The following is a 25,859-nucleotide window of genomic DNA, read 5'->3' on the forward strand; positions in this document are numbered from 1 at the left end:
AATTGATGAGCATAGCCTCAATGATGTCCATATGCTGAATTAAAACGTAGCTTTACTAGACCTAGTGCATGACAAGGAAATAGATAGAATATATAGACAGTTCAAGAGTTATACAGAGAATACAAGTTCATGCGCGGATCCAGCCAATTTTCTCAGCGGGGTGGGGTCCGACCGAACCCTTAATTAGGCCTACTATGACAAACATGACATGTGTCTTTATACACTAAACAATTTGATTTGATTTTTGTGGATGTTAGCCGTTGAACAGGCTGAAAGAAAAGCAAGCGACCAGCTAGGGGGTCCGGGTGCATGCGCCCTGGAATATTTTGAAATTCAGCGCTTCATTTCCTGCATTCCACATGGGGGCATATTAGGAGCATTTAAGAACACCTTTTCCACTGAAATTTTATATACAATATACCCCTTATTTTCATATTTTATGAGCTCACCTGTTAAATTTGGGGAAAATAATAAAATTAAGTTTTCTCATGTTTCTTTAAGGTAAAATTCTTTGTTTCTTTGAGATAATTAACATAGGCTAAATATGAATTAGGCCTAGATCTACGTCCTTATGTTGCCTTTTCGAAAAAACATTTTCTTTCCTTATTCTCTTTTTTACTTGTTTTAGGATTAACCGTGGAGTCCCCTCTCTTCGGAATCTGCGCATGAAGTTAGTTAGATGTAGTATGCAAGATCAGTGTTTCTTGGAAACTGGGTTCGGCCTGCTTGTCTAGAATAGGGGGTGCGAACGCACCCTTCTCACCCACTGGCTACGGGAAAGCAAATTTTCAAGGTTATTCGGCGGTTTGACTTTACCTATGGACAATTTTTGTCCACTTGGTGATGACTAATATATGACATAGATTTTGTCATAAAGATATTTTACTATATTTCTGGTCTAAGTATCATAATTAGTGTTGTTGCACATGGTAAAGCACGTGCATGACGCAATCGGTAATTATCGTGGGTTTTCGGACGAGTTCGTAGATTCCGAAGTGAAAATAACAGGATTGGAATTTTTATAAGATTAAGCATGCATTCTGCTTCAGAAATTGCTGTTAATAACGTTCCAGCATTTTTGTCGAAGATATGGGCATTAGTAGACGACCCTACAACCGATGAACTTATAGCATGGGATTCGGTAAGATAATGAAACTTGTCGTGTCTTTATTATGAAAGTTGTATAAAATCCGGATAATATATTCGGATAAATAATTGAAATAAATACAAGTGTAGGAAGTGTTAGATGGTGAAGATGGAAGCCAAAATACTACTGCTAGGAGTAATTATTTCATACGAAATACTTGAATTTGTTAAACGGGTGCTTGAACCTTTTATTGAAGAATTATTTAGATTAATTAACAGATTAGTCCAAATAATTTCTATAATTAGACATGAGAAAAGTTTACTACAGAGAAAAGTTGTCATTTTGTATAAAGTAAAATTCAAAATTCTGACATTTTTGTGTTTCTGTTGTCATGTTTTTTTCCATGTCTAAAATCTAAACTGTTCTGATCTAAGTACTATGCTCTGGTTTTGAACAATCATGCAGAGAGGACCCAGTTTCTGGACATTTGTAATACAGTGCTTTAGGGTATAGCAGATTTTAGGGTATAGAGGATAGGCTGATATGTTTTACATTTAGACTTAAATTATTGTATAAACTTTTATCTCATTCTTTAACTGACAGACATTTTAACACACATTTTAATGCTTAGCCTTACATTTTGAGAAAAAAAATCAAACAACCAAGTCATAGAAAGAAAGGATGGTTTCAGGGTTCTAGCCAGGATTTTCTGAAGGCATGTTGCAGAAGGCTATATTTTGGAAAGATCGCAGATGACAACAGGGTGGGTTCGGGAGGGGTATCCCGGAAATTTTGTGTTATTAAAACTAATTTTGGTGCATTCTGGTGCATTTGAGAGTGAAAAACACAGAGATTTTTTCAATGTTTAATAAGCATCATTTTCATGCACAACAAGAACAAATAGAGAAAGTATTCCTCTGTAGTTAATTGCTGAAGACAATGTAAACTTTAGTTTCTGACAATGCTTACTATTTATATTACATGAAACAACACAATTTTAACATTGCGCATATTTGCTGTTTAAAGCTTCAGTCTTCTATTCCTTTGGAGTTTATCTGCTTAGTAATGCCAATGTTAACCTATCCATTTTAAGCTTCTGAAAATGTTCACTGCTCAATATTCATTGTACATGTACATAAACAACACAATCTTAGCACTGCACAAATTTGTTGTTTAAAGTTTTAGTCTCCTGTTTTTTCTACCAGCCCATTTGTCCACTGCAGTGGTACGTGTATGGAAATTTGATGACCTCTGGGCCTTCGATTGCCATCTGCAGAAGAGAGTTCAGTGTACAGTCCTTCATACGATTCCTTATGTCAGTTTTGATTCTCTTCAGTGCTGAGAAGCCCCTTTCACAATCTGAAATAAGATGCAATCTGTGTTACATATGTCAAATATGTATTAAGCTAGTAATGAAGGAATCTCACATTGGTGTATAAATTAGACAAAAAAAGTTATGATGATTTCATTTTAACCTATATTTCAAAGCTGTGGACTCTTATTTGAAGATGTATGGAATATCTGCCAACTACTACCTAAAAAAGTGATTAGAAATGTAGTCAATCACTCAATGTCATGTGTTCTTACCAGGAGTAGAGGTTGGGATAATGAGACCAACAGATGCCAGTTTGGCCAGGTTGGGAAGTGTTTCTGAAAGAGGCCCTGCTACTGTCTCCATGATCTTGCTGGCTGGTTCTTGCACAAGTTTCTGGTCATTGCGGACAGTGTTCTTCAACAACTGGAATTCGGACTGTACATCAGCTTGGCAATTTAATGATGACTGGAATCGGACAGACAGCATCTGTAAAAAAAGTCATTTAAATTATAACTACATTCTGCGCATTAGTTTTATAAATTATTTTCTCTTTAGTATCTTAGAGACCCACCACGACCTAGTGACCTACTTTTTTGTCCACAAAAACTTCATGAAAATCATTCTTATAATGTACCACTATACAAAAAGTTTTAAGGTGAACATTTTAAGCTCTTACTTAATTCTTGTATATCTAATATTTTTCATGCAAATCGTGCATAATTACCATCATGGAAATATAAAAGAATACAGTTGTTTTTTTGGTGCTTCTTAAAAACCTGCTTTGTGGCTTGTCACATTAGTATCTACAAATTCAATTTATTATACAACACTCTTTACAGTGACATTAAAATGGACTGGAAGTGCCTTTTTTATTTCTTGGAACTGCATATCTTACTTCCTGCTATGATACAACACTGAAAGACTTGTTAATGTGAAATGAACATTACCTGAATCTCATCTTTCCCATACCCGGCAAACTCTTCACTGTCTTCTGGCCATAGCTGTGGACTGAATACAGAGAATGCCTCTAACTCCGCAATATTTGGAAGCCTCTTCTCAAGATTTTGTACAATAGAGTCGAAGAAAGGGTTGTACACCTAAAACAGAGTAAAGCAATATTAAATTACACTTTTTTTATCCCATCAGTGAACCTCTTCAGTACAACAGCCACTGTATAACAAATTCATTTAACATTTACCTAAAACTGTTTGCTTTAAAAATGTTGCAATGTTGCCTTAAAAGGGCAGATTTTACGCCCCAACAAAAGTCCAGCATAGGTCCCTCAACACCCTGAAAAAAGCACAATATATTTCATCACTATCAACTTACATTCTTCATGAAGTGCTCAGTCTCTCTGTCTGTGGGGGGATGGAACTTGAATGGCTGATCAACAAGGTCTGACATCACAGTGGACAGGCTGCGAAAGTGCTCCCCCGGGTTTTCCTTCAGAGTCTTCACAGTGGAAATGGTTCCCAACACTAGGCTACCAACCAGACTGTATGTACCATCTCGGGTCTGTAAAAAATTGTAAGGATGCATAGCTATTTCAATTCCACACTTGGTGCTGTATAACAAATCTTAAGTTCAACACCATATTTCTTTGGGCTCAAGTCAAAACTTGAAAATGAATACTGTAACATATTAAGGTGTAGCAGCTTATCACGAAACAACAGATTTTTTTAAGTAAATGAACAGTATCTTGACACACAACTTATCTGTCTAAATATTTTCATGTAAACGTTTTCACTATAGACCTGCAAACCAATGAAGAGTATTCATAATTCAATAGACCTGTCGTACATAAAAATATGTGAACATACCTGAAAGGCAGTGACAAAGCTGAGAGTACTGGCAGAACATCTGACATCATGAGCAGAGCAGCAACAAACTCGTAGTGTTGTACAAAGCAAGACAATCCCTGGGCCTGAGCATCACCTTTTTCGGCTTCAAATTCAAGGCTGGTAATTACTGCTGGAAGACAACGCCTCAGTGCTCGCACGGCCTTATCATGAGACAACCACCTAACATCTTTGGCCTCAGTGATCTTCACAGCTGGCTCATTCAGGACAGTCTGAAAAGAATAATTTTCTTATATTGTGCGGGCCTAACAAATATTTAGTATTCCATGTTTACAAGTACCAGTAACTGATTTTGCTAATCTTTAAATGAAAAAAAAATTCAATCTACTGACAAACTCATCCTTATAAAGTAATGAGTGTATCCTGTTCAAACAACTGATGTGTTGTTTTGCTTTGAAAGTCAAGGGCACATCCTCTTTTTCTTCTTTAGTTTGTTGCAAGTCACTTTCAGCAACTGTCGATTTATCAAATTTAAATAAACACTTAAGTTTCATATATATTGAATACCTGAATTTCCCTCAAGGATGCTGTTCGTACAGCACTGAAGTTGTAGAATCTGAAGAGTTGCTCGATGATCTTCTTAAACTTATCAAGGTACTTGATGTGGGCAGCGGCTTGTGAAGCAGCAAGAGCTAAGCGATGAGCAACACAGTGGTTAGAGATGAGATGTGGCACCAAGTTCTGGAGATGTCTGGAGACCCCAGCTTTTCTCCCAACCATAACTGCAGCACGGTCACTGCCGAAGGCACAAAGTTTATCTAGCGGTAGCTGGTTCTTGTGCAGGAATCCTATGATGGCTTCTTTTATCGTATTAGCTTTACCATTTGGAATACTAATAGTTTCGGCAAACACAGTCTTACTCTTGCCGTCCTTAAGGTACCTAACATACAAAATTAACTGACATGTAACACTTATATGAGCAGTGCCATAAGAAAACCAACATAGTGGCTTTGCGACCAGCATGGATCCAGACCAGCCTGCGCATCCACGCAGTCTGGTCAGGATCCATGCTGTTCGCTAACAGTTTCTCTAATTGTAATAGGCTTTGAAAGCGAACAGCATGGATCCTGACCAGACTGCGCGGATGCGCAGGCTGGTCTGGATCCATGCTGGTCGCAAAGCCACTGTGTTGGTTTTCTCATGGCGCAGCTCATATCTGTTATTTCATCAACCATAAAACTATAGAACACGGAATCCTGAATTTCCTGCCTTATGGGCTCCCATATTGTATCACCAAAAATGTTCACCACTTCCTGCACATGATCATCTGATGTGTACTTGGCGTTACCCCCCTTCTCCAAACTATTTAGCACATCCACTCCTAATGTCTTGGCTACTTCCACTAATGGTTTGTGTTTGGTGGTGTGGGGAATTTCCTCTTTACACAGAAAGTATAGCAGTGTCATGGATGCTTTCATTGCCTCACGGTTCACATGTTCTTCCCTCACGAAACCAGCCTCGATCCCGCCACCTGTTTTTGCTTCTGCAACGTCAAACACCACTGCTTCCTTGTGTGAGTCGGAGTCCTTATGATTAACTAGAGAGGATCGCCTTATAGATGTACATGGAATGTCAACCCACACGGCTCTACCAGGAACACACTTCTTTGGCCTTTTCTGGTGCTTAACACATAGTGAACACAACATACCTTGGCCTGAAGCAAAGAATATAAACAAATTTTGGTAATTACATAACCAGGTTTCACATGGAAATTGAACAGCATGTACAACATGTATATTATTCTATAAAACTATTGTCAGGATACTGATAATTCTGGAAAAGGACTGCATAAAGGGGCCACACTTTCGGACAGTTAAATGCCTATAAAAACACCATATTTAAAGTATGTTCATTTTGATGCATTTGCAATAGTGTCCCTGAGTGTTGAAATTTCACATAACTTACTAGGTTAATTTCTATTTCTTTACAAATGGCACTCGTCACTAGTTTTAATTGCAAAATAACAGCAGATCTTCAAAATATTTGCCAGGATACTAGTTTACTGCAGCAGAAGATTACTACTATTTTTGCACCGTTTGAAACCACAGTTTTGCATTGCTACTTGGTGCTGGTAATAAAACGATCATATATCTACTGGTAAAAGTATAATCCCTCTACCAAAAAAAAAAAAGAATCGCATACCTACCTACCCAACTTTAAAAAGTAGGTTCGGGAGACAGCAAACAAAGACTTTTTTTAAATGTGGCCTCATATAGCCAGTGAAGTATTTCTGATTTTTACATGCATTATTAAAAAGTCTATTAACTTAAATTGTACCCAGATGAAAAGAAATACTTCTGCTTCAGATTATTTTGCAAAGTGTGTGGGTCTAGGCATTTACCGGTAACTTGGCTGTTAATGGATATGATGCTACTTTTCTTCCACTGAAGGGCATGGTAGAGTCAATCTTTCTGGTTATGTTGTAAACATGTTTTTCCCAGGATAGGTCTGAGGCTACAGTAACTCCATAATACTAGGTTTTTGTAGAAAGTGTTTTGCCTTTGATCAGATGGTTTTTTAGCTTGACTATTCGAAGAATAGGGGAGCTATCCTACTCGCCCCGGCGTTAGTGTGAGCGTTACCATTAGCGTGAGCGTCACGCAAATGTTAAAGTTTGCGTACCACCCCAAATATTTTCAAAGTCCATTGAGATATTGCTTTCATATTTTGCATACTTGTTTACCATCATGACCTCAGTCTGTAAACAGGAGCAGACAACTCTATCAAGCATTTTGACTGAATTATGGCCCCTTTTCAACTTAGAATATGCTTATTGTAATGTTAAAGTTTGCATACCACCCCAAATATTTTCAAAGTCCATTGAGATATTGCTTTCATATTTTGCATACTTGTTAACCATCATGACCCCAGTCTGTAAAAAGGAGGAGGCAACTCTATCAAGCATTTTGACTGAATTATGGCCCCTTTTCGACTTAGAATATGCTTATTGTAATGTTAAAGTTTTACTCATAGCTTATATTATACTATCAAGCACTGAGAATAGTCGAGAGTGCTGTCAACTGACAGCTCTTGTTTTTGTTTTTTTGCATATGGTAGTAGTGTGCACTTTTCAGGATGAAATGACATAGATTGTCATTCCTGCTCTCAGTCCTGTAGATTTTCCAGATCCTCCTGTAATTATCTAGCATCTTCTTCACAGCAGATCTTGTGGTACATCAAACTGTAGACTTACAAAGTCTGTTGAGATCAAGTTATCTGTAATAAAGTTTATTCTTTCTTCATACTGACACTAATTTCAAGAAAAACATTTTCTCTCTAGGCTCATCTCAACAGTCGTTAGAGACAGAGGTTAGAGATATTGTAAATTTTTTTAGAAAGTGCTATCAAAGAGGATTGATTTTATGGCCAAGTGCTTTACATTTAATGACTCTAACGACTGATGCCAGTCTAATCAAACTGTCATTAGTGAAGATGAAAAAATTGACTTGACACATGTCATCATATTATTTATGTCAGTATGGAACAGGAGGGACCTAAGTATGCCACCCTGAGGCACCCCAGATGTCATGTTTGCTATTGCAGAGAAAAAACCCTAAAAAAAAGAGTAAAATACAAGACACCGGGTTCCTTGTTTCAATGTGTTCTATAGGCTGTATTTGGATCATACAGCATTTACAGAAGGGTCTCTGAGTCCTACTTTAAAACCTGTACTGATAAAGCAAGTATTATAAAATGAGCCGTGCCATGAGAAAACCAACATAGTGGGTTTGCGACAAGCATGGATCCAGACCAGCCTGCGCATCCGCGCAGTCTGGTCAGGATCCATGCTGTTCGCTTTTAAAGCCTTTTGTAATTAGAGAAACTGTTAGCGAACAGCATGGAGCCTGACCAGACTGCGCGGATGCGCAGGCTGGTCTGGATCCATGCTGGTCGCAAACCCATTATGTTGGTTTTCTCATGGTTTGGCTCAAATAATGTAAATGTCCTGTTTGTTTTTAAGAGCCAGTTTAACTAAATTGTTAGTACTTAATGTTTTTCATTGATATTGTAATTATCATACTTATTTGATAATTGTTTTCCTCACGTTTTTGAGCAACCTTAAGATCTACTCTTCAAATTTTGGAGGAAATAAAAGTAGCTTTCATTAAAAGTTTCATTCACATGAACTAGAGGTCTGAGACTGACATGGTATTGTAGGAAAAGGTAGACTTCCAATCTGTTTTTAGTCCCCTACTGGTTGAAATTCGGGGACTATAGGAATGTGCTGTTCCGTCCGTCATTCCGTCCGTCTGCAATAATTCTGGTCCATAACTCTGTCACTCATTAAGGGATTTCGATATTACTTGGCATAAATATTCCCTATCATGAGACATGTCATGCGTGCAAAAACCGGACCCCTGGCTCAAAGGTCAAGGTCACAATTTGAGGTCAACAGGGCTTTTTTCCTGTCCAGTCCATAACTCTGCCATTCATAAAGGGATTCTAATATTACTTGGCACAAATGTACCTCATAATAAGACGATGTGTCATGCACAACTTTCAGACCCTTAGCTTAAAGGTCAAGGTCACACTTAGCTGTCAAATGTTAACATGGCATGAACAGGGTCTGTTTGGTGTCCTGTCCAGAACTCTTGTCATCCATCAAAGGATTACAATATTACTTGGCATAAATGTTCCCCATGATGAGACGACATGTCATGCATAAAACCCAGAACCCTAGCTTAAAGGTCAAGGTCACACTTTGAGATCAAAAATCAAAGGTCAGTAGGATTTTTTTCTGTCCGGGTATACTGCAGCAGAGAAAATTAGGTGCCTTCCAGTAGGGGACCTTGTTTTGCATGGCAATACTTCATTCACTTGTTTTTTATGCTGGGGGCAGTTGATGTTGTTGTAATGTCAAAATTATGTATGGAGGAAACATGATTGAATCAGATGGACTGTTGGAATTATTATGGGTACACTGATAAGTCAACTAATAATTATGAAATAAGATTGTCATATACGTTTGAAACTCAATATAATTATCTCAAACTCGCCTATCTCAATATTCCAGCTATCTCAAAGACATTTTCAAAACCTGTTCTGAAAACACATGCACAAAATATCATTTCAACTCAAAACTTGGGTACTGGTACTGATGATAAATCCGAACAGAAAATGAGGTTTTTTACCTGTAACTTTTTTATTTTTAGCTCAACTATTTGAAGAAAAGTCTAGCTATTCTACTCACCCTGGCGTCGGCGTCACACCTTGGTTAAGTTTTTGCATGCAAGTACATACAGCCATCAGTTAAAGGCATATAGCTTTGAAACTTATTTATTCCTTTTCTAGGTCAATTACCAACCTCAATGGGTCAAGTTCCATAACTCTGACATGTATTTTGAGCAAATTATGCCCCCTTTTGGACTTACAAAATTCTGGTTAAAGTTTTACATGCAAGTTACTATCTCCAAAACTAATACAGATATTGAATTGAAACTTCACATGTGTCTTCGGGGTTATAAAACTAGTTGATATCAGCAAGTCCCATAACTCTGACCTTCATTTTGGCCAAATTATGCCCCCTTTTGGACTTAGAAAATTCTGGTTAAGTTTTTGCATGCAAGTACATACAGCCATCATTTAAAGGCATATAGCTTTGAAACTTATTTATTCTTTTTCTAGGTCAATTACAACCTCACTGGGTCAAGTTCCATAACTCTGACATGTATTTTGAGCAAATTATGCCCCCTTTTGGACTTAGAAAATTCTGGTTAAAGTTTTACATGCAAGTTACTATCTCCAAAACTAATGCAGGTATTGAATTGAAACTTCACATGTGTCTTTGGGGTTATAAAACTAGTTGATAGCGGCAAGTCCCATAACTCTGACCTTCATTTTGGCCAAATTATGCCCCCTTTTGGACTTAGAAAATTCTGGTTAAAGTTTTGCGTGCAAGTACTTACAGCTATTACTAAAAGGCTTATAGATTTGAAACTTATTTATTCTTTTTCTAGGTCAGTTACAACCTCACTTGGTCAAGTTCCATAACTCTGACATGTATTTTAAGCAAATTATGCCCCCTTTTGGACTTAGAAAATTCTGGTTAAAGTTTTACATGCAAGTTACTATCTCCAAAACTAATGCAGATATTGAAATGAAACTCCACATGTGTCTTCAGGGTTATAAAACTAGTTGATAGCAGCAAGTCTCATAACTCTGATATGCATCTTGAAAAAATTATGTCCCCTTTTGAACTTAAAACTCTTTTGATATTTAACATTTTGGGTAATATTTTCCTGCTTCTGGGACAATATTTCGAATAGTCGAGCTTGGCTGTCTTACGGACAGCTCTTGTTGCAATTTGTAATCAATGGTATCAAAATAAAGCTTAACCTTTGCTGAAAACTTTACATAATTCAAATTCATATTTAGTAAGCAAACTCACAAGAAGTGAGGCCCTGAAAGGGGTATGTGAAATGGGGACTGTATGAACGTTGACTGATGATAAATTCGACCACTTTGTCATTTACAAAATTTTCTTTGTATTATTATATTGAAACTTTCTCAAAAAGCTGCAACAGTCATTTCTGATCAAGTAATGAAAAGTGACCCAATGTCAGGCCTTCATGTTTCGGCAGTGAGCATGCACAAAAAAAAACACCCTCTTCCCGAGTAATTTTGGATAAATATTTTTTATACAAATAAATGTAAGTCATTTATTTATACAGAATATTTACCAATTTTGTTTTTGTTTACACCAGTTGGTGTTATAAGTGGAAACTATTTGATGGTGTGTTCAGTTTTATAATAACCGATTGCAATTGAATATTTCCAAGGTTTATCATCAGTACCAGTATCTCAAAGTAAAATGCTTGAACCCGTGGAATTCAAGATGCTGAGTTTCAACTGTATTTAGTTTTCTTTGATTTTAAAGATTTGATTCAGATGTATTTTCTATATTTCAGTCTGGCATGAGTTTCCATGTGTACGACCAGGCAAGGTTTGCCAAGGAAATTCTACCTCTGTACTTCAAACACAGCAACATAGCCAGTTTTATCAGACAGCTTAACATGTGTAAGTACCAGTATTTTATAAACTTGCCGTCTTCCCTCGGGCAGTTATTAGATTGGGGTAGATGTCGGGCGGGCGGGCGGGCGGGCGGGCGGCGGCGGCGTCAAACTGGTGTTTCCGGTCACTAACTTTTGTTTCGGTAAAGATATTTGAAAAAAACTTGGTATGTATGTAGCTTATATCAAGACAAAGGCTGGGATTGATTTCGGGGTTTCTGGGGTCAAGGTCAAGGTCACTGTTACTTAAAATAGAAAAAGGGTTTCCAGTCAATAACTTTTGTTTCGGTAAAGATATTTGAATAAAACTTGGTATGTATGTAGCTTATATCAAGACAAAGGCTTGGATTGATTTTGGGGTTTCTGGGATCAAGGTCAAGGTCATTGTTACTAAAAATAGCGTTAGGGTTAGGTTAGGGTTAGGGTTAGCATATCTTCTACATGCATGGAGGGATTTTGATGAAAGTTGGCACAATTGTTCACCATCATGAGGCGGAGTGTCGTGCGCAAAACCAGGTCCCTAGGTCTAAGGTCAAGGTCACACTTAGAGGTCAAAGGATACAAGAATGAAAACTTTGTCCAGAGCATATCTTCTTCATGCATAGAGGGATTTTGATGTAACTTGGCACAATTATACACCATCATGAGATGAAGTGTCTTGCGCAGTTCCCTTCTTTAGAATTACTTCCCTTTGTTGTTACTATAAATAGCTTATATTGTAACTTTTTCATTACTAGACGTAGGGAAAAATCGAGACCACTTTTCTGTAGTACAACATGCATGTTACATCCAATTTTGAGGTGTATTTTGACCAATCTCTACCTGGTAAGGATTTCTGTGTGGACTTACAATTTTTTTTGTTGTATTTTTTTTTTTTTTTTTTTTTTTTAAGATTAACTTCCCTTAGTTGTTACTATAAATAACTTATATTGTTACTTTTTTATAATTGACCGTAGGGAAAAACCAAGACCACTTTTCTGTGGTACAACATAGTTGTTACTTTCTAATTTTAGGTGTATTTTAAGGTATCTCTACCTGGTAAGGAGTTTTTTTGTGGACTTAGAAAAACAAAAGAATTACAATGATTACTAAACAACCACAAAATTAAAATTACATCTGCAAATACAGGTGCTAGAGTAAAGAAATTTTCTGTGACGGGCGTATATTGTGACATTCTGGCACTCTTGTTTATTCTTATGAAAAGTGTTGAAAACCTGGTTTCGTGGCATTGCCGCATTTCTTGTTCTACTCTGTTGTACTGTAGACTGTAGTCAGTATGTTGGCTGAAGTTATTTATGTCTCAGGTACCTGTGTTTTAAGCTCTCAAGATTTGTGCAATAGTTCTGATCTTCTTTAGAGAATGGGTGTGTATAGCTTTAGATATACAGGAAAACCCATTAAAGGCGTACGCTGGAGTCCCTGTATATGAGATGGGCGAAATTTTTCCCAGTAACAGAATTTCTTCAAACTTTGGATATTGAAGGACAATCATCTAAGAAACAAGGATATGCAATAAAAGGCCCCCAAAAATGCCGTTTCAAGGGCAGATAACTCTTTTTCAATACTGGTGACCTATGACTTTTATTACATATCTTTAATTGAGTCTATATACATGCAGTCCACATGATTATGCAATCTTGTGTGCGTCAGATTGTAATGTACTGTACTGTGTCAGTGCATTTTGGGGGTACATACATCACCTTCAGTGATAGCTCTAGGTTAAATTTGAATTGTTGCTGAAAATATTTTTTTTATTAATACCGGTAGATATTTATTTAAAACAGCTAACAATTTTACTACAATTTGTAGATTTTTGAAATGTGTAATATTAGTCAAATTTTAAGTTTAATCAAACCTTCAGCTTCACGGCAGACAAAATTCTTTCTTTGACAATAACGGTACTCTTTTATTTTTTTTATACTGTAAAAGCACATATTTTCGCTGGGTCAAAATTTTGCGATTTTGAAAATTTGAGCATGTTCGCGAGGTTTGATATTCGCGAAATTGTAAAAATGGTGTCACACAATGTACTTGAATTTGAATTATACTATTGTCGAATATTTACAAGAGGATTAATTTTCACGAGATGTAGGGCCCCGTGAAAATTAAACCCTCGCGAAAATTTCTGCTTTACAGTAATGTTGGTGTGTAGTTTATATTTTTGTGTATTTCAGATGGTTTCCGAAAAGTTGTTCACTTGGAATCTGGAGCTATAAAGACCGAGTCAGATGATATAGAATTTCACCACCCATACTTCATGAGGGGACAGGAATATTTACTAGAAAACATAAAACGTAAATCAACTAGTGCTGGGGTATGTGTCCTTCTGTACTTGCAAATTTTCATTAACACTTAAATATACATGTAGGAGGGCTTGCCAAGATGTGTATGAGTCTATGACTGTATTACCAAACAAATTTAAAAAAAGAAAATGTTCTCTTAAAATAGGGTTAGTCCCATGTGGGTCTGGAACAACTTCAAAATAAAAAGAATTTGAACCACTGGGTCTTAAGAGGTGACTTACTGGGTCTAAACACTTGGTTTTGCTGTATCTCTCTGATTCCAGCAGGTATAAAAGTTTTGATTCCATACCTCATATTTTTATTTTCAATGTAAATGAGATGTGAGACAAAAAATTTCAGTCCTGCTTTAGCACCATATAACCTGTGTTGGGGTGCATCACAAAACCAAAAAACGACAAAATCAACGAAATGCGGTAAATATTAATTTTCACAAGTCGTATACCTACATGTAACAATATACCATAATGTACCTGTGTACTCCCATTAGTGCAAATGACAACATCAAAAGCAACATTGTACTGATGTATATTTATGACGTTAATTTCAACCCCTTTAAGCAGTTTGTTTCATTCTGTTCTGTAGGAGTCATTCAAAAGGTCACTTGAGGTCATAGTATGTTTTTGTTTTTTTGTATGAATCAGTGTAATTAATTGGTCTTCTTTCATTGACAACTATTTGCATATACAGTAACTGCCCATTTGAAAAGATAAAATGTTGCTAAAAGCTCTGAATGAATAGGGTGGACCAGTTTTCATGTCTTACTAAGTCTTAACCTTTAGCCTGCCAGCGGCAAGTGATTTTGCCTTTGCAACCAGTGCAGACCAAGATCAGCCTGCACGTACGTGTAAGTTGATCATGGTCTGCACTGTTTGCTATTCAGTAAATTTGCAGTGAACACCCCTTCGAATAATAAATGGTACTGACCAAACTGAATGATAGACCAGTCTGTTCTAGAAATTTAGCAGGGTAAAGGTTAAAAACTTTTTTGGCCCATTCTGCAGTCAATTTGATTAACCTGTTGTACAGCAGTATTTATAAACTAAAGTAATTAAAGGTTGAAATGTATTAAAATTTACATGATTGCTTTGTTGACATGTATTGTAGTATAAGTTATCAGATTTGAAGATTTGCATTTTCATCATGAATTCATGTTTGGCTGTGGTACAAAAACAAAATAGGTCATTCTTCCTTATATTATATGGAAAAAAGGTCTGACCAGAAACAGAAATATATGTATTGGACCAATTTTTATGACAATTAAAGGGACTGAGCTTGAGATTTTGGCTAAAAAAAGATCTTTTCTTTAATCTGTGTGTTTAATAAAAGTCCTTAAGCCCTTTCAGGCACAGTATAGCAGTAGCTACATTTATATAGAGTATAGGTGGTAAGCTTCATACAGATACAAATTTCATAAATAAAAAAGGAATAACAGATTACAGTTAAACCAGTGTATATAATTAAGTATCAACTTGCCTTGCTGTTTCCAAATTTCATAAAGATTTAGAGCAAATTATCCAGTATTAAGCAACAACCTGTCGTGAAAGGGCACTCTTGTACCTTTCCTTGATTAACTGCTTAGACAATTTTACTGTATTTTTAGCCCACCATCATCAGATGGTGGGCTATTCAAATCACTCTGCGTCCGTGGTCCGTCGTCCTTCCGTCCGTCCGTCCGTCATTCCGTCCGTCCGTCCTTCCGTTAACAATTTCTCGTTATCGCATCTCCTCAGAAACTACCAGGGGGATTTTGACCAAACTTTGTCAGAATGATGTATTGGTACCCTAGTTGTGTCCCGCTGAAAATCAGACTGGTTCAACAATTTTTGAATGAGTTATAGCCCTTTGTTTATTTCTATAATTTACATAGATTTATATAGGGAAAAACTTTGAAAATCTTCTTGTCCAAAACCACAGAGCCTAGGGCTTTGATATTTGGTATGAAGCATCATCTAGTGGTCCCCTACCAAGATGATTCAAAGTATTTCCCTTGGGTCTAATATGGCCCCGCCCCGGGGGTCACATGGTTTATATGGACTTATATAGGGAAAAACTTTGAAAAACCTCTTGTTCAAAACCACAGGACCTAGGGCTTTGATATTTTGTATGTGACATCATTTAGCGGTTTTCTATTAAGATTTTTCAAATTATCCCCCTAGGGTCAAATATGGCCCCGTCCCGGGGGTCACATGGTTTACATAGACTTATATAGGGAAAACTTTGAAAATCTTCTTGTCCAAACCACAAAGACTAGGGCTTTGGCATTTGTAATGTAGCATCATCTAGTGGTTCTCTACCAAGTTTGTTCAAATTATCCCCCTAGGGTCAAATATGGCCCCGCCCTGGGGGTCACATGGTTCATATAGACTTGTAAAGGGAAAAGCTTTTAAAATCTTCTTGTCAATAACCTACAACATTCAGATTTGGACCACATGTATGGTTTTGAGTGGCAAGATGAACCTTGACATGAGTTGACCTTGATTTTGACCTAGTGACCTACTTTCACATTTCTGTAGCTACAGCCTTCAAATTTGGACCACATGCATAGTTTTGTGCACTGAAAAAACCTTTGACCTTGACATTGACCTAGTGACCTACTTTCACATTTTTGAAGGTACAGGCTTCAAATTTGGACCACATGCATAGTTTCGTGTTCTGAAATGAAATTTGACCTTGATTTTGACCTAGTGACCTACTTTCACATTTCTCAAGCTACAGCCTTCAAATTTGGACCTTAGGCATAGTTTTGTGTACCGAAACAAACCTTGACCTTTACATTGACCTAGTGACCTACTTTCACATTTTTGAAGGTACAGGCTTCAAATTTGGACCACATGCATAGTTCTGTGTTCCGAAATAAAATATGACCTTGATTTTGACCTAGTGACCTACTTTCACATTTCTTGAGCTACAGCCTTCAAATTTGGACAACTTGCTTAGTTTTGTGTACCGAAATGAACTTTGCCCTTAAGATTGACCTAGTGACCTACTTTCAAATTTCTGTAGCTACAGGCTTCAAATTTAGACCACATGCATAGGATTGTGTACCGAAACAAACTTTGACCTTGACATTGACCTAGTGACCTACTTTCACATTTTTGAAGGTACAGGCTTTAAATTTGGACCACATGCATAGATTTGTGTTCTGAAGTGTAATTTGACCTTGATTTTGGCCTAGTGACCAACTTTCACATTTCTCAAGCTACAGCCTTCAAATTTGGACCACTTGCATAGTTTTGTGTACCGAAATAAACTTTGACCTTAAGATTGACCTAGTGACCTACTTTCAAATTTCTCAAACTACAGCCTGCAGACTTGATGCACATGCATAGTTTTGTGTACAAAGAACTTTGTCCTTGAAATTGATCTAGTGACCTACTTTCACATTTCTCAAGCTACAGCTTTCGAATTTGGACCACATGCACAGTGATGTGTACGGAAATGAAATTTGACCTTGAGCTATTCATTAAGACTTGAAATTTGGAACACTCAAAAATGGCACATTGGTGGGCGCCAAGATCACTCTGTGATCTCTTGTTGTATTTTAGCCTTTTACAAACTACTGTAAAAGAACATATTTTCACTGGGTCGAAATTTAGCGAATTTGAAAAACTGAGCAGGGCGTTCGGTACATGTAGGTTCTGAAACTCAAGAGCCATTGACTCTTCAGCCTAAGTTTTCAAAGGTCAAAATCAGATTTTCAAGAGTCATAATAAGCTTTTCAGGATGTTTGGTTGGCATACCACACACACTGTCATTATCACTGTGACTGTCATTAGAACATTTCTGACCACCTACAAATCCTAAATCAAATTGTTTTCTTTGAGCCATAGTGTCACAAAATACTGAAGAAAAATGTTCATAAAAGTACAGAATTACCATTTCAAAACATAAATCAAGTCTGAACATTTTGGAGAACTAAATAGAAGTAACCAAATTTTTGAGTCCGGATAATAACGGTACAAAAATATGCTTAAAATAACCATCAGATATGAGTAAATGCATTGAAATTGAAAAACAAGAGGGTCATGAAGACCCTAGATCGCTCACCTGAGTAATATTTTCCTTTGACTTGGTGACCTAGTGACCTACTTTCTGAGCCCACATGACCCAGTTTCGAACTTGACCGAGAGATCACCAAGTCAAACATTCTGACCAAGTTTCATACAGATTGGGTCACAAATTTGGCCTCTGGAGTGCTAACAAGGCAAATGTTGATGGACGACCAACGATCGAACGCCAGACAATGATCGGTCACAATACCTCACAAAAAACATTCTGACTAGTTCTCGTGAGTTTCAAACTTACAATGTGGCCTCTAGAGTGTTAACAAGATTTTCCTTTAAACTGGCCTAGTGGCCTAGTTTTTGACCTCACATGACCCAGTTTTGAACTTGGCCTAGAGATCATTAAGATAAACATTCTGACCATTGTTTTGTTTTACTTACAGGGTGTGGTTGGTGTCAAGACGGAACCAGGTTTGAAACTGAAAGAGGAAGATGTAAACCGGGTGTTAACTGATGTTCAGTTAATGAAAGGAAAACAGGAAAACCTCTCTTCAAAAATGGATAAAATGAAGAAGTATGAATTTTGAATGTAGTCTACCAATTTATGTAGCATTATGGATTTATGTCCTATAAAAGTACCAAGTAAAGATAGGTATGAAATGGATTGATAAGTTATGCAAGTCAGATACTAGTTTTTTTCAGGAAATATTAGAAGTTAAGGAATTGAAATAAGTGAAATCTCAGTTGGTACATTGCTGACATACATTTAATGTTTAAATTACAGTAAATGGATGGCATGATGTAAGGTTAAAATTCACAAACACTGGACACACTATTGTAACTGTATTCATATATCCAGGGCACAGGTGCTGGATGAAATTTTTTCCTCTATATCATAAAATGAGTTCTTTTATTAAATGATACATGGGACATTGTTTGTTTTGCAGCTGTGATCCAGTGCTTATGTTCTCACTAAAGTTATTAAAGTCTTAAGATAATCATTCTCTCATTTTCTTGGAAGTGTTAATGCTTGTTGAAGAAGATTTTGATACAGTACCAAAAGTCATTCAGAATTATGTCTCCCCTATAGGCTTTCACAGGTCAAACTGCTGTGCATATCACAGGCATATCGCTGGCATGTTCCGCTTCACTGCACAAAATGGCCGCAAGAGCTAAAAATAGAAAAATCTTGTCTGGCTTTCATAGGTCAAACTACTGGCCGGATTTTGATGAATCTTCACAGTAGTGATCAGTACCAAGCCTAGTTTTGCATATCGCCGACATGTTCCGCTTAGCTGCAGAAAATGGCCACCCATGCTCAAGATAGAAAAATCTTGTCTGGCTTTCACAGGTCAAACTGCTGGCTGGATTTTGGAGAAACTTCACAGGAGTGATCAGTACCAAGCCTAGTTGTGCATGTCACTGGCACGTTCTGCTTTGCCGCACAAAATGGCCACCAAAGCTAAAAATAGAAAAATTTTGTCCGGCTTTCACAGGTCAAACTGCTGGACAGAATTTGACGAAACTTCACAGAAGTGATCAGTATCAAGCCTAGTGTGCATATCGCCGACACATTCCACTTTGCTGCACAAAATGGCGACCAGAGCTAAAGGTAGAAGAATCTTGTCCAGCTTTCACAGGTCAAACTGCTGGCTGCATTTCGACGAAACTTCACAGGAGTGATCAGTACCAACCCCAGTTATGCATGTCGCTGGCATGTTCCGCTTCGCTGCACAAAATGGCCACCAGAGGTAAAAATAGAAAAATCATGTTTGGCTTTCACAGGTCAAACTGCTCAACAGATTTCGACGAAAATTCACAGAAGTGGTCAGTACCAAGCCTAGTTGTGCATACATAGAGGGGAGACATATGTTTTTGTGACAAAAAAACACCATCTAGTTTAAACTGTGTTTGCTGAATATTAATACAAACTCATTGCTGACATTGGAGCACCCATTAATGTTTTAATATTACAGAGAAAACGAGGCCTTGTGGAGGGAGGTAGCATCTCTGAGACAGAAACATTTGAAACAACAGCAGATTGTAAATAAGGTAGTGTTTGATATACTGCAACACTTGTATCCATACACAAGTTTAGTTTGGTTGATACCTAACACAAACAGACATACATGTATGCTATATTTTACTGTAATATGACCTGATCAGAGATTTATTGGTAGCTATCTTCTTTGACTTTCAAAGAATTCATGTTTTGCAGTAACCGTTGTGCTAGAAATTACATGGTTTATTTACAGAAACACAAACATCATTACAAATATCATGTTTAATTTCAGTGAGAAAGTTGTAACAAAGACACCCATTCACTTCCCTTTAGCCAGTCATAGTCTTTTAAAGTAGAACTCCTTTGTAAGATTTGCATCTTACAATAAATCTGTATTTCAGTTAATTCAATTCATGGTTCATTTGGTTGGTGGAGGTAACTCCAGAATGCCAGGATCCGGTTTACCGAAACGGAAAATGCCGTTAATGATAAATGATGGGAGTCAGATGGTTGCGGCGAAACGTCCAAGATACAGTAAACAGATGTCAATAGAGGAACTGCAGCAGCCAGAATATGTTGTGAAATCAGTGAGTGTTTTTGTACCCCCCGACAACAAAGTTGTAAGGGGGGGTATACTGGTTTCAGGTTGTCTGTCTGTCTGTCTGTCCGTCTGGTCGTCTGACCGTCTGTCCGTAGACGCAATCTTATGCGCACCATCTCTCCTTATCCCCTTGACAGAATTTAATGAAACTTCACACAAGTGATCAGTACCAACAGTAGTTGTGCATGGGGCATGTTAGGTTCTTTTAGAAAAAGAATTTGCAGAGTTATGGGACTTTGTTTTTTTGTTACTATACTATATACATAGACACAATCTTGTGCGCACCATCTCTCCTCATTCCCTGGACACAATTTAATGAAACTTCACACAAGTGATCAGTACCAACAGTAGTTGTGCATGGGGCATGTTAGGTTCTCTTAGAAAAAAAATTTGCAGAGTTATGGAACTTTGTTTTTTTGTTACTATAATATATACATAGACACAATCTTGTGCGCACCATCTCTCCTCATCCCCTTGACACAATTCAATGAAACTTCACACAAGTGATCAGTAACAACAGTAGTTGTGCATGGGGCATGTTAGGTGCTTTCAGAAAAAAAAATTCCAGAGTTATGGGACTTTGTTTTTTGTTACTATACTATAGACATAGACACAATCTTGTGCGCACCATCTCTCCTCATCCCCCTTACACAATTTAATGAAACTTCACATAACTGATCAGTAACAACAGTAGTTGTGCATGGGGCATGTTAGGTTCTTTCAGCAACAAAAATTGCAGAGTTATGGGACTTTGTTTCTTGTTAACATACTATGTACATACAGTCTGCATATGCAATCTTGTGCGTGCCTAATCTACCAAACCCTTGCACACAATTTAATGAAACTTCACACAAGTGATCAGTACCAACCCTAGTTGTGCATGGGGCATGTTACATTCTTTTAGATAAATATTCTGCATAGTTATGGGACTTTGTTTTTTGTTACTATACTGTATACATACAGTCTATATACATACAGTCCACATAATTATGCAGTCTTGTGTGTGTCAAATTGCAATGTACTGTGTCAGTGCATGCGGGGGGTACATTCATCACCTTTAGTGATAGCTCTAGTTTGATTTTGTTAAATTAATGTTAGAATTGATATATGAGTTGAAGGCAGGGGAAGACCAGGTTTGATACTGTTTCAAGCATGGCGTGTGCATTAATATATTGTCATTAATTAAAAGAGACTGCAATGATTCAGTTCAGTATCTTTTTGAAAAGGACTTGTACGCTAATTAAGTAGTGAGTTATTTTAAGCTCACCTGAGCCAAAGGCTCATGGTGAGCTTTTGTGACCGCTCGATGTCTGTCGTCAGTCGTGCGTCGTCTGTCATGTGTCCGTCAGCAATTTCTAAAACAATTTCTTCAAAATCACTGGGCAGATTTACACCAAACTTCACAGGAATGATCCTTGGGTGACCCCCTTTCAAAATTATTCAAAGAATTGAATTCCACACAGAACTCTGGTTGCCATGGCAACTGAAAGGAAAAACCTTAAAACATCTTGTCCAAAACTGCAAGGCTTAGAGCCTCCATATTTAGCATGTGACATCATCTAATGGTCCTCTATGAAGATTGTTCAAATTATGCCCCTGGGATGAAAAGAGGCCCCACCCAGGGTGTCCCAAGTTTTACATAGACGTGTATTTAGGAAAAAAAATTAAAAATCTTCTTGTCTAAAACCACAAGACCTAGGCCTTTGATATTTGGTATGTAGCATTGCTTTGTGGTCCTCTACCAAGATTGTTCAAATTATTACCCTGAGGTGAAAAAAGGCCCCACCCAACGGGGTCCCAAGTTTTACATAAACTTGTATAGGAAAAAAACTTTAGAAATCTTCTTGCCTGAAACTGCAAGGCATAGGCTTTTAATATTTGGTATGTTGCATAACCTAGTGGTCTTCTACCAAAATTGTTCAAATTATGCCTCTGGGGTGAAAAGAGGCCCTGCCCTGGGGGTCCCAAGTTTTACACAGGCTTATATAGGAAAAAACTTTTAAAAATCCTCTTGTCTGAAATTTCAAGGCCTAGGCCTTTGATATTTGGTATGTAGCATTGCCTAGTGCTTCTCTAACAAGATTATTCAAATTATGCCCCTGGGGTCACTTGTAGAGATGGTACCTACCCTAGAAAATCTAAGGGGAACAACTCTGAATTGACCAATAAACTGAAGCCAATATAAAACATTGGTCAAAAGTGAAAGAAAAATCAAATAGGTCCTTTTAACAACAACTGATCAGGCAGACAAAATATGACCTACATTTGTTTAAATCTCATTGTATTCAATATACAATATGCACACTTTTCTCATGGCTTACACTGACAGTTATGTTATAAGTTGTAGTAAGGACCTGATAGAAAGTTTAGTAGTGCATGAAAATAAAGTAAAATAATGCATAAATTCCATTAAAGAAATTTTACGACAATAGAAACGTTATTAAGATTTGATCTTTAAGCCAAAGTTATTTATTGTTCCCAATGATGATACACTAGCTTACTCAAAATTTATATACTAAATTTTAAAAACATAAAATGTATATATCCAACAATGAAATATTACAAAAAAAGTTAAATTGGTATCACATTTGTGTAACAACGTAGCCAGACTGGTTATATTTAAGAAATAATAAGTTCCTAAACGTGGTTTATCGTAGAATAACCTGAGTTTTGAGTTCTTATGCGTAAGAATATATCACAAAGGTCGTAGGCCTGAGTGATGTATTGTTTTGCATAAGAACGAAAAACTCGGGTTATTCTACGATAAATCACACTTGGGAACTTATTATTTCGATTCTAACACGACATACTAGTAACAACAGTGTTAGAAAAAAATGGTAACTACTTTTTACGACCGTGCTACGCACCTGGATCGGATGACATCATAGCACATGAGTGGTTTATTGCAGAATAACCCGAGATAGATTTTGCTCTACATGTTTGTAGGTTATTTGCTGGTCGTGTTAGAAATTTCATTTTAGTCGATTATTTTGGAATTGTTTCTTATGTTTAATTTAGTCATTTTGAAGAATTTTCTCATACTTATCAGGTGTACTTTGCTGCAAATAATGTAACACAAAAAGTCATTATCATCAAATGAAATCACAACATTTTAAGGTAGTGGTTGTAAGTACAACATTTTAAGGTAACTGATAGGTAATGACTCTTCAGTGTATTTTTAGCAATTCAACATTTTCTGGATGGAACTCTCACGATCATTGTTTTCCATGAAAATCGAATAAATGCTGAAAAAGCATAATATTATGGAGATTACTTTGATGATTTTCGTCACTGGTCAACTACCCTTAAAAAACTGCAAGGTGTTTATTTATTCTTGTAAACAAGGTAAGCAGGTAACTTCAGATATCAACATTAATTTACAATTTAAACTGCTTACACAACCTGAAAAAAAGATTTCATTAGGGCCTCTCATTTATAATATATCAACAATTATCACCTGAATTGAGTGCTTTCATGAATGAAAAATATTGATGGCAAAATGGTGTAGGGGTTTGTTTACATTATAAAATCTTTAATATCTTCTTTCAGGTAAATTTTTGGTATGGTTTTGGCAAGCTTATAATAAAGATCATGTCATTCTCTTTCACTCTGATTTTTATGCCCCCCCCCTTCGAAGAAGGAGGGGTATATTGTTTTGCAGATGTGGGTCTGTAGGTAGGTTGGAATGTAGACAAATCCGTTTCCGGATGATAACTCAAGAACGCTTGGGCCTAGGATCATGAAAATTGATAGGGATGTTGGTCATCACCAGCAGATGACCCCTATTGATTTTGAGGTCTGTATGTCAAAGGTCAAGGTCACAGTGACCCTGAATAGTAAAACGGTTTCCGGATGATAACTCAAGAACACTTGGGCCTAGTATCATGAAAGTTGATAGGGAGATTGGTAATGACCAGCAGATGACCCCTATTGATTTTGAGATCAGTATGTTAAAGGTCAAGGTCACAGTGACCCTGAACAGTAAAACAGTTTCCGGATGATAACTCAAGAACGCTTAGGCCAAGGGTCACGAAAGTTGATAGGGAGGTTGGTCATGACCAGCAGATGACCCCTATTGATTTTGAGGTCAGTATGTCAAAGGTCAAGGTCACAGTGACCAGGAACAGTAAAATGATTTCCAGACAATAACTCAAGAACGCTTGGGCCTAGTGTCAGGAAAATTGATAGGTAGGTTGGCCATGACCGGCAGATGACCCCTATTGATTTTGAAGTCATTAGGTCAAAGGTCAGGGTCACATTGGCCAGGAACAGTTAAACGGTTTCTGATCTTCTTGTCCAAAACCATAGGGCCTAGGGCTATGATATTTGGTATGTAGCAAAATCTAGTGGTCCTCTACCAAGATTGTTCAGATTATTTCCCTGGGGTCAAATATGGCCCCACCCCGGGGGTCACATGCGTTATATAGACTTATATAGGAAAAAACTTTGAAAAACATTTTGTCCAAAATCACAGGGCCTAGGGCTTTGATATTTTGATATGACATCGTCTAGTGGTCCTCTACTAAGATTGTTCAAATTATTCCCCTAGGGTCAAATATGGCTCCGCCCTGGAGGTCACATGGTTTACATAGACTTATATAGGGAAAAACTTTGAAAATCTTCTTGTCCAAACCACAAAGACTATGGCTTTAATATTTTGTAATGTAGCATCTTTAGTGGTTCTCTACCAAGTTTGTTCAAATTATCCCTCTAGGGTCAAATATGGCCCCGCCCCAGGGATCATATGGTTTATATAGACTTATATAGGGAAAAACTTAGAATCTTCATGTCCATAACTTACATCATTCAAATTTGGACCACATGTATAAGTTTTGAGTGGCATAATGAACCTTGACATGAGTTGACCTTGATCTTGACCTAATGACCTACTTTCACATTTCTGTAGCTACAGCCTTCAAATTTGGACCAATGCATAGGTTTGTGTACCGAAAAAAAATTTGACCTTGTTATTGACCTAGTGACCTACTTTCACATTTTTGAAGGTACAGGCTTCAAATTTGGACCACATGCATAGTTTTTTGTTCCAAAATAAAATTTGACCTTGATTTTGACCCATTCAAAAATGGCTCAGTGGATGGCACCAAGATCACTCTGTAATCTCTTATTAGGTTAAAGGTCAATGTCAGATTAAACCAGAATGGTAGAGACTTTTGTTTACAGTGAGCATATAATTTCTGTTCCTTGTGCAATTACTGAATGCATCAAGGGGGGCATTTCGTGTTCGACGAGCTCTTTTTTTCATTAGTTTTAGACTCTTGGCTAGTCTTGGATTTTAACTTTATTAAAAGACAATAGGAAGTTCAGTATAGGCTCTTTCAAAGTGTTGAAAGTAGACTAAACTTACACTATATTCTATTGAATTTATGTAGATGTGGAGACTTTTAATACAGACTATAATTGGGGATGTCCTAAAACCATTGAAAAACGGTCAATACAAGAGTTGTCCATTTTGCTTCAGATATTTTGAGAAAGCCATTTTTTAAATATCAAATATTTCTATTTTTACATGGAGAGGAGGAATACCATAAATATGTTTAATAATTTGGTGCACTTAGCTATCATTTCACTCTGTGAAAAATATGTAAAGATGAATTTGAATATTTTAGGTACCATCTCCATCACTTGTATATGAGTTGTATAGGAAAAAATACTTATTA

General features: G+C 37.0%; 2 protein-coding genes across 4 annotated transcripts in view; one reads left to right on the forward strand and one right to left on the reverse strand.

Annotated features, from left to right (window-relative positions):
- The first annotated feature begins 916 nt into the window (after positions 1-916).
- The window catches only part of LOC123549270 (heat shock factor protein-like), a 49,100-nt gene continuing 24,157 nt past the window's right edge, over positions 917-25,859 (forward strand). The window contains exons 1-6 of one of the 2 annotated variants that reach the window (XM_045337210.2): positions 917-1,141; positions 11,170-11,278; positions 13,446-13,585; positions 18,022-18,152; positions 19,555-19,630; positions 19,982-20,167. In XM_045337210.2, the coding sequence (XP_045193145.2) occupies positions 1,034-1,141; positions 11,170-11,278; positions 13,446-13,585; positions 18,022-18,152; positions 19,555-19,630; positions 19,982-20,167 (750 nt within the window). In that variant the 5' untranslated portion in view covers positions 917-1,033. The remainder of the gene's footprint in view (positions 1,142-11,169; positions 11,279-13,445; positions 13,586-18,021; positions 18,153-19,554; positions 19,631-19,981; positions 20,168-25,859) is intronic. The other variant, XM_045337209.2, reaches the window with a different exon arrangement.
- Positions 1,955-5,078, reverse strand: LOC123549272 (zinc finger protein 862-like). 2 transcript variants are annotated; one of them, XM_045337213.2, is made up of 6 exons: positions 4,769-5,078; positions 4,223-4,473; positions 3,732-3,917; positions 3,350-3,499; positions 2,675-2,888; positions 1,955-2,446 (listed from the first exon to the last, which is right to left on the reverse strand). In XM_045337213.2, exons 3-6 carry the CDS (start codon positions 3,804-3,806, stop codon positions 2,286-2,288), a joined length of 600 nt encoding a protein of 199 aa, XP_045193148.1. In that variant the 5' UTR covers positions 3,807-3,917; positions 4,223-4,473; positions 4,769-5,078; the 3' UTR covers positions 1,955-2,285. The 2 variants fall into 2 exon arrangements, with proteins under 2 accessions (XP_045193148.1, XP_045193149.1); XM_045337214.2 differs by lacking the exon at positions 4,769-5,078 and adding an exon at positions 4,594-4,647.

Source organism: Mercenaria mercenaria, chromosome 6, assembly GCF_021730395.1.
Source record: "Mercenaria mercenaria strain notata chromosome 6, MADL_Memer_1, whole genome shotgun sequence".
In the NCBI taxonomy this organism is placed as follows: Eukaryota; Metazoa; Mollusca; class Bivalvia; order Venerida; family Veneridae; genus Mercenaria; species Mercenaria mercenaria.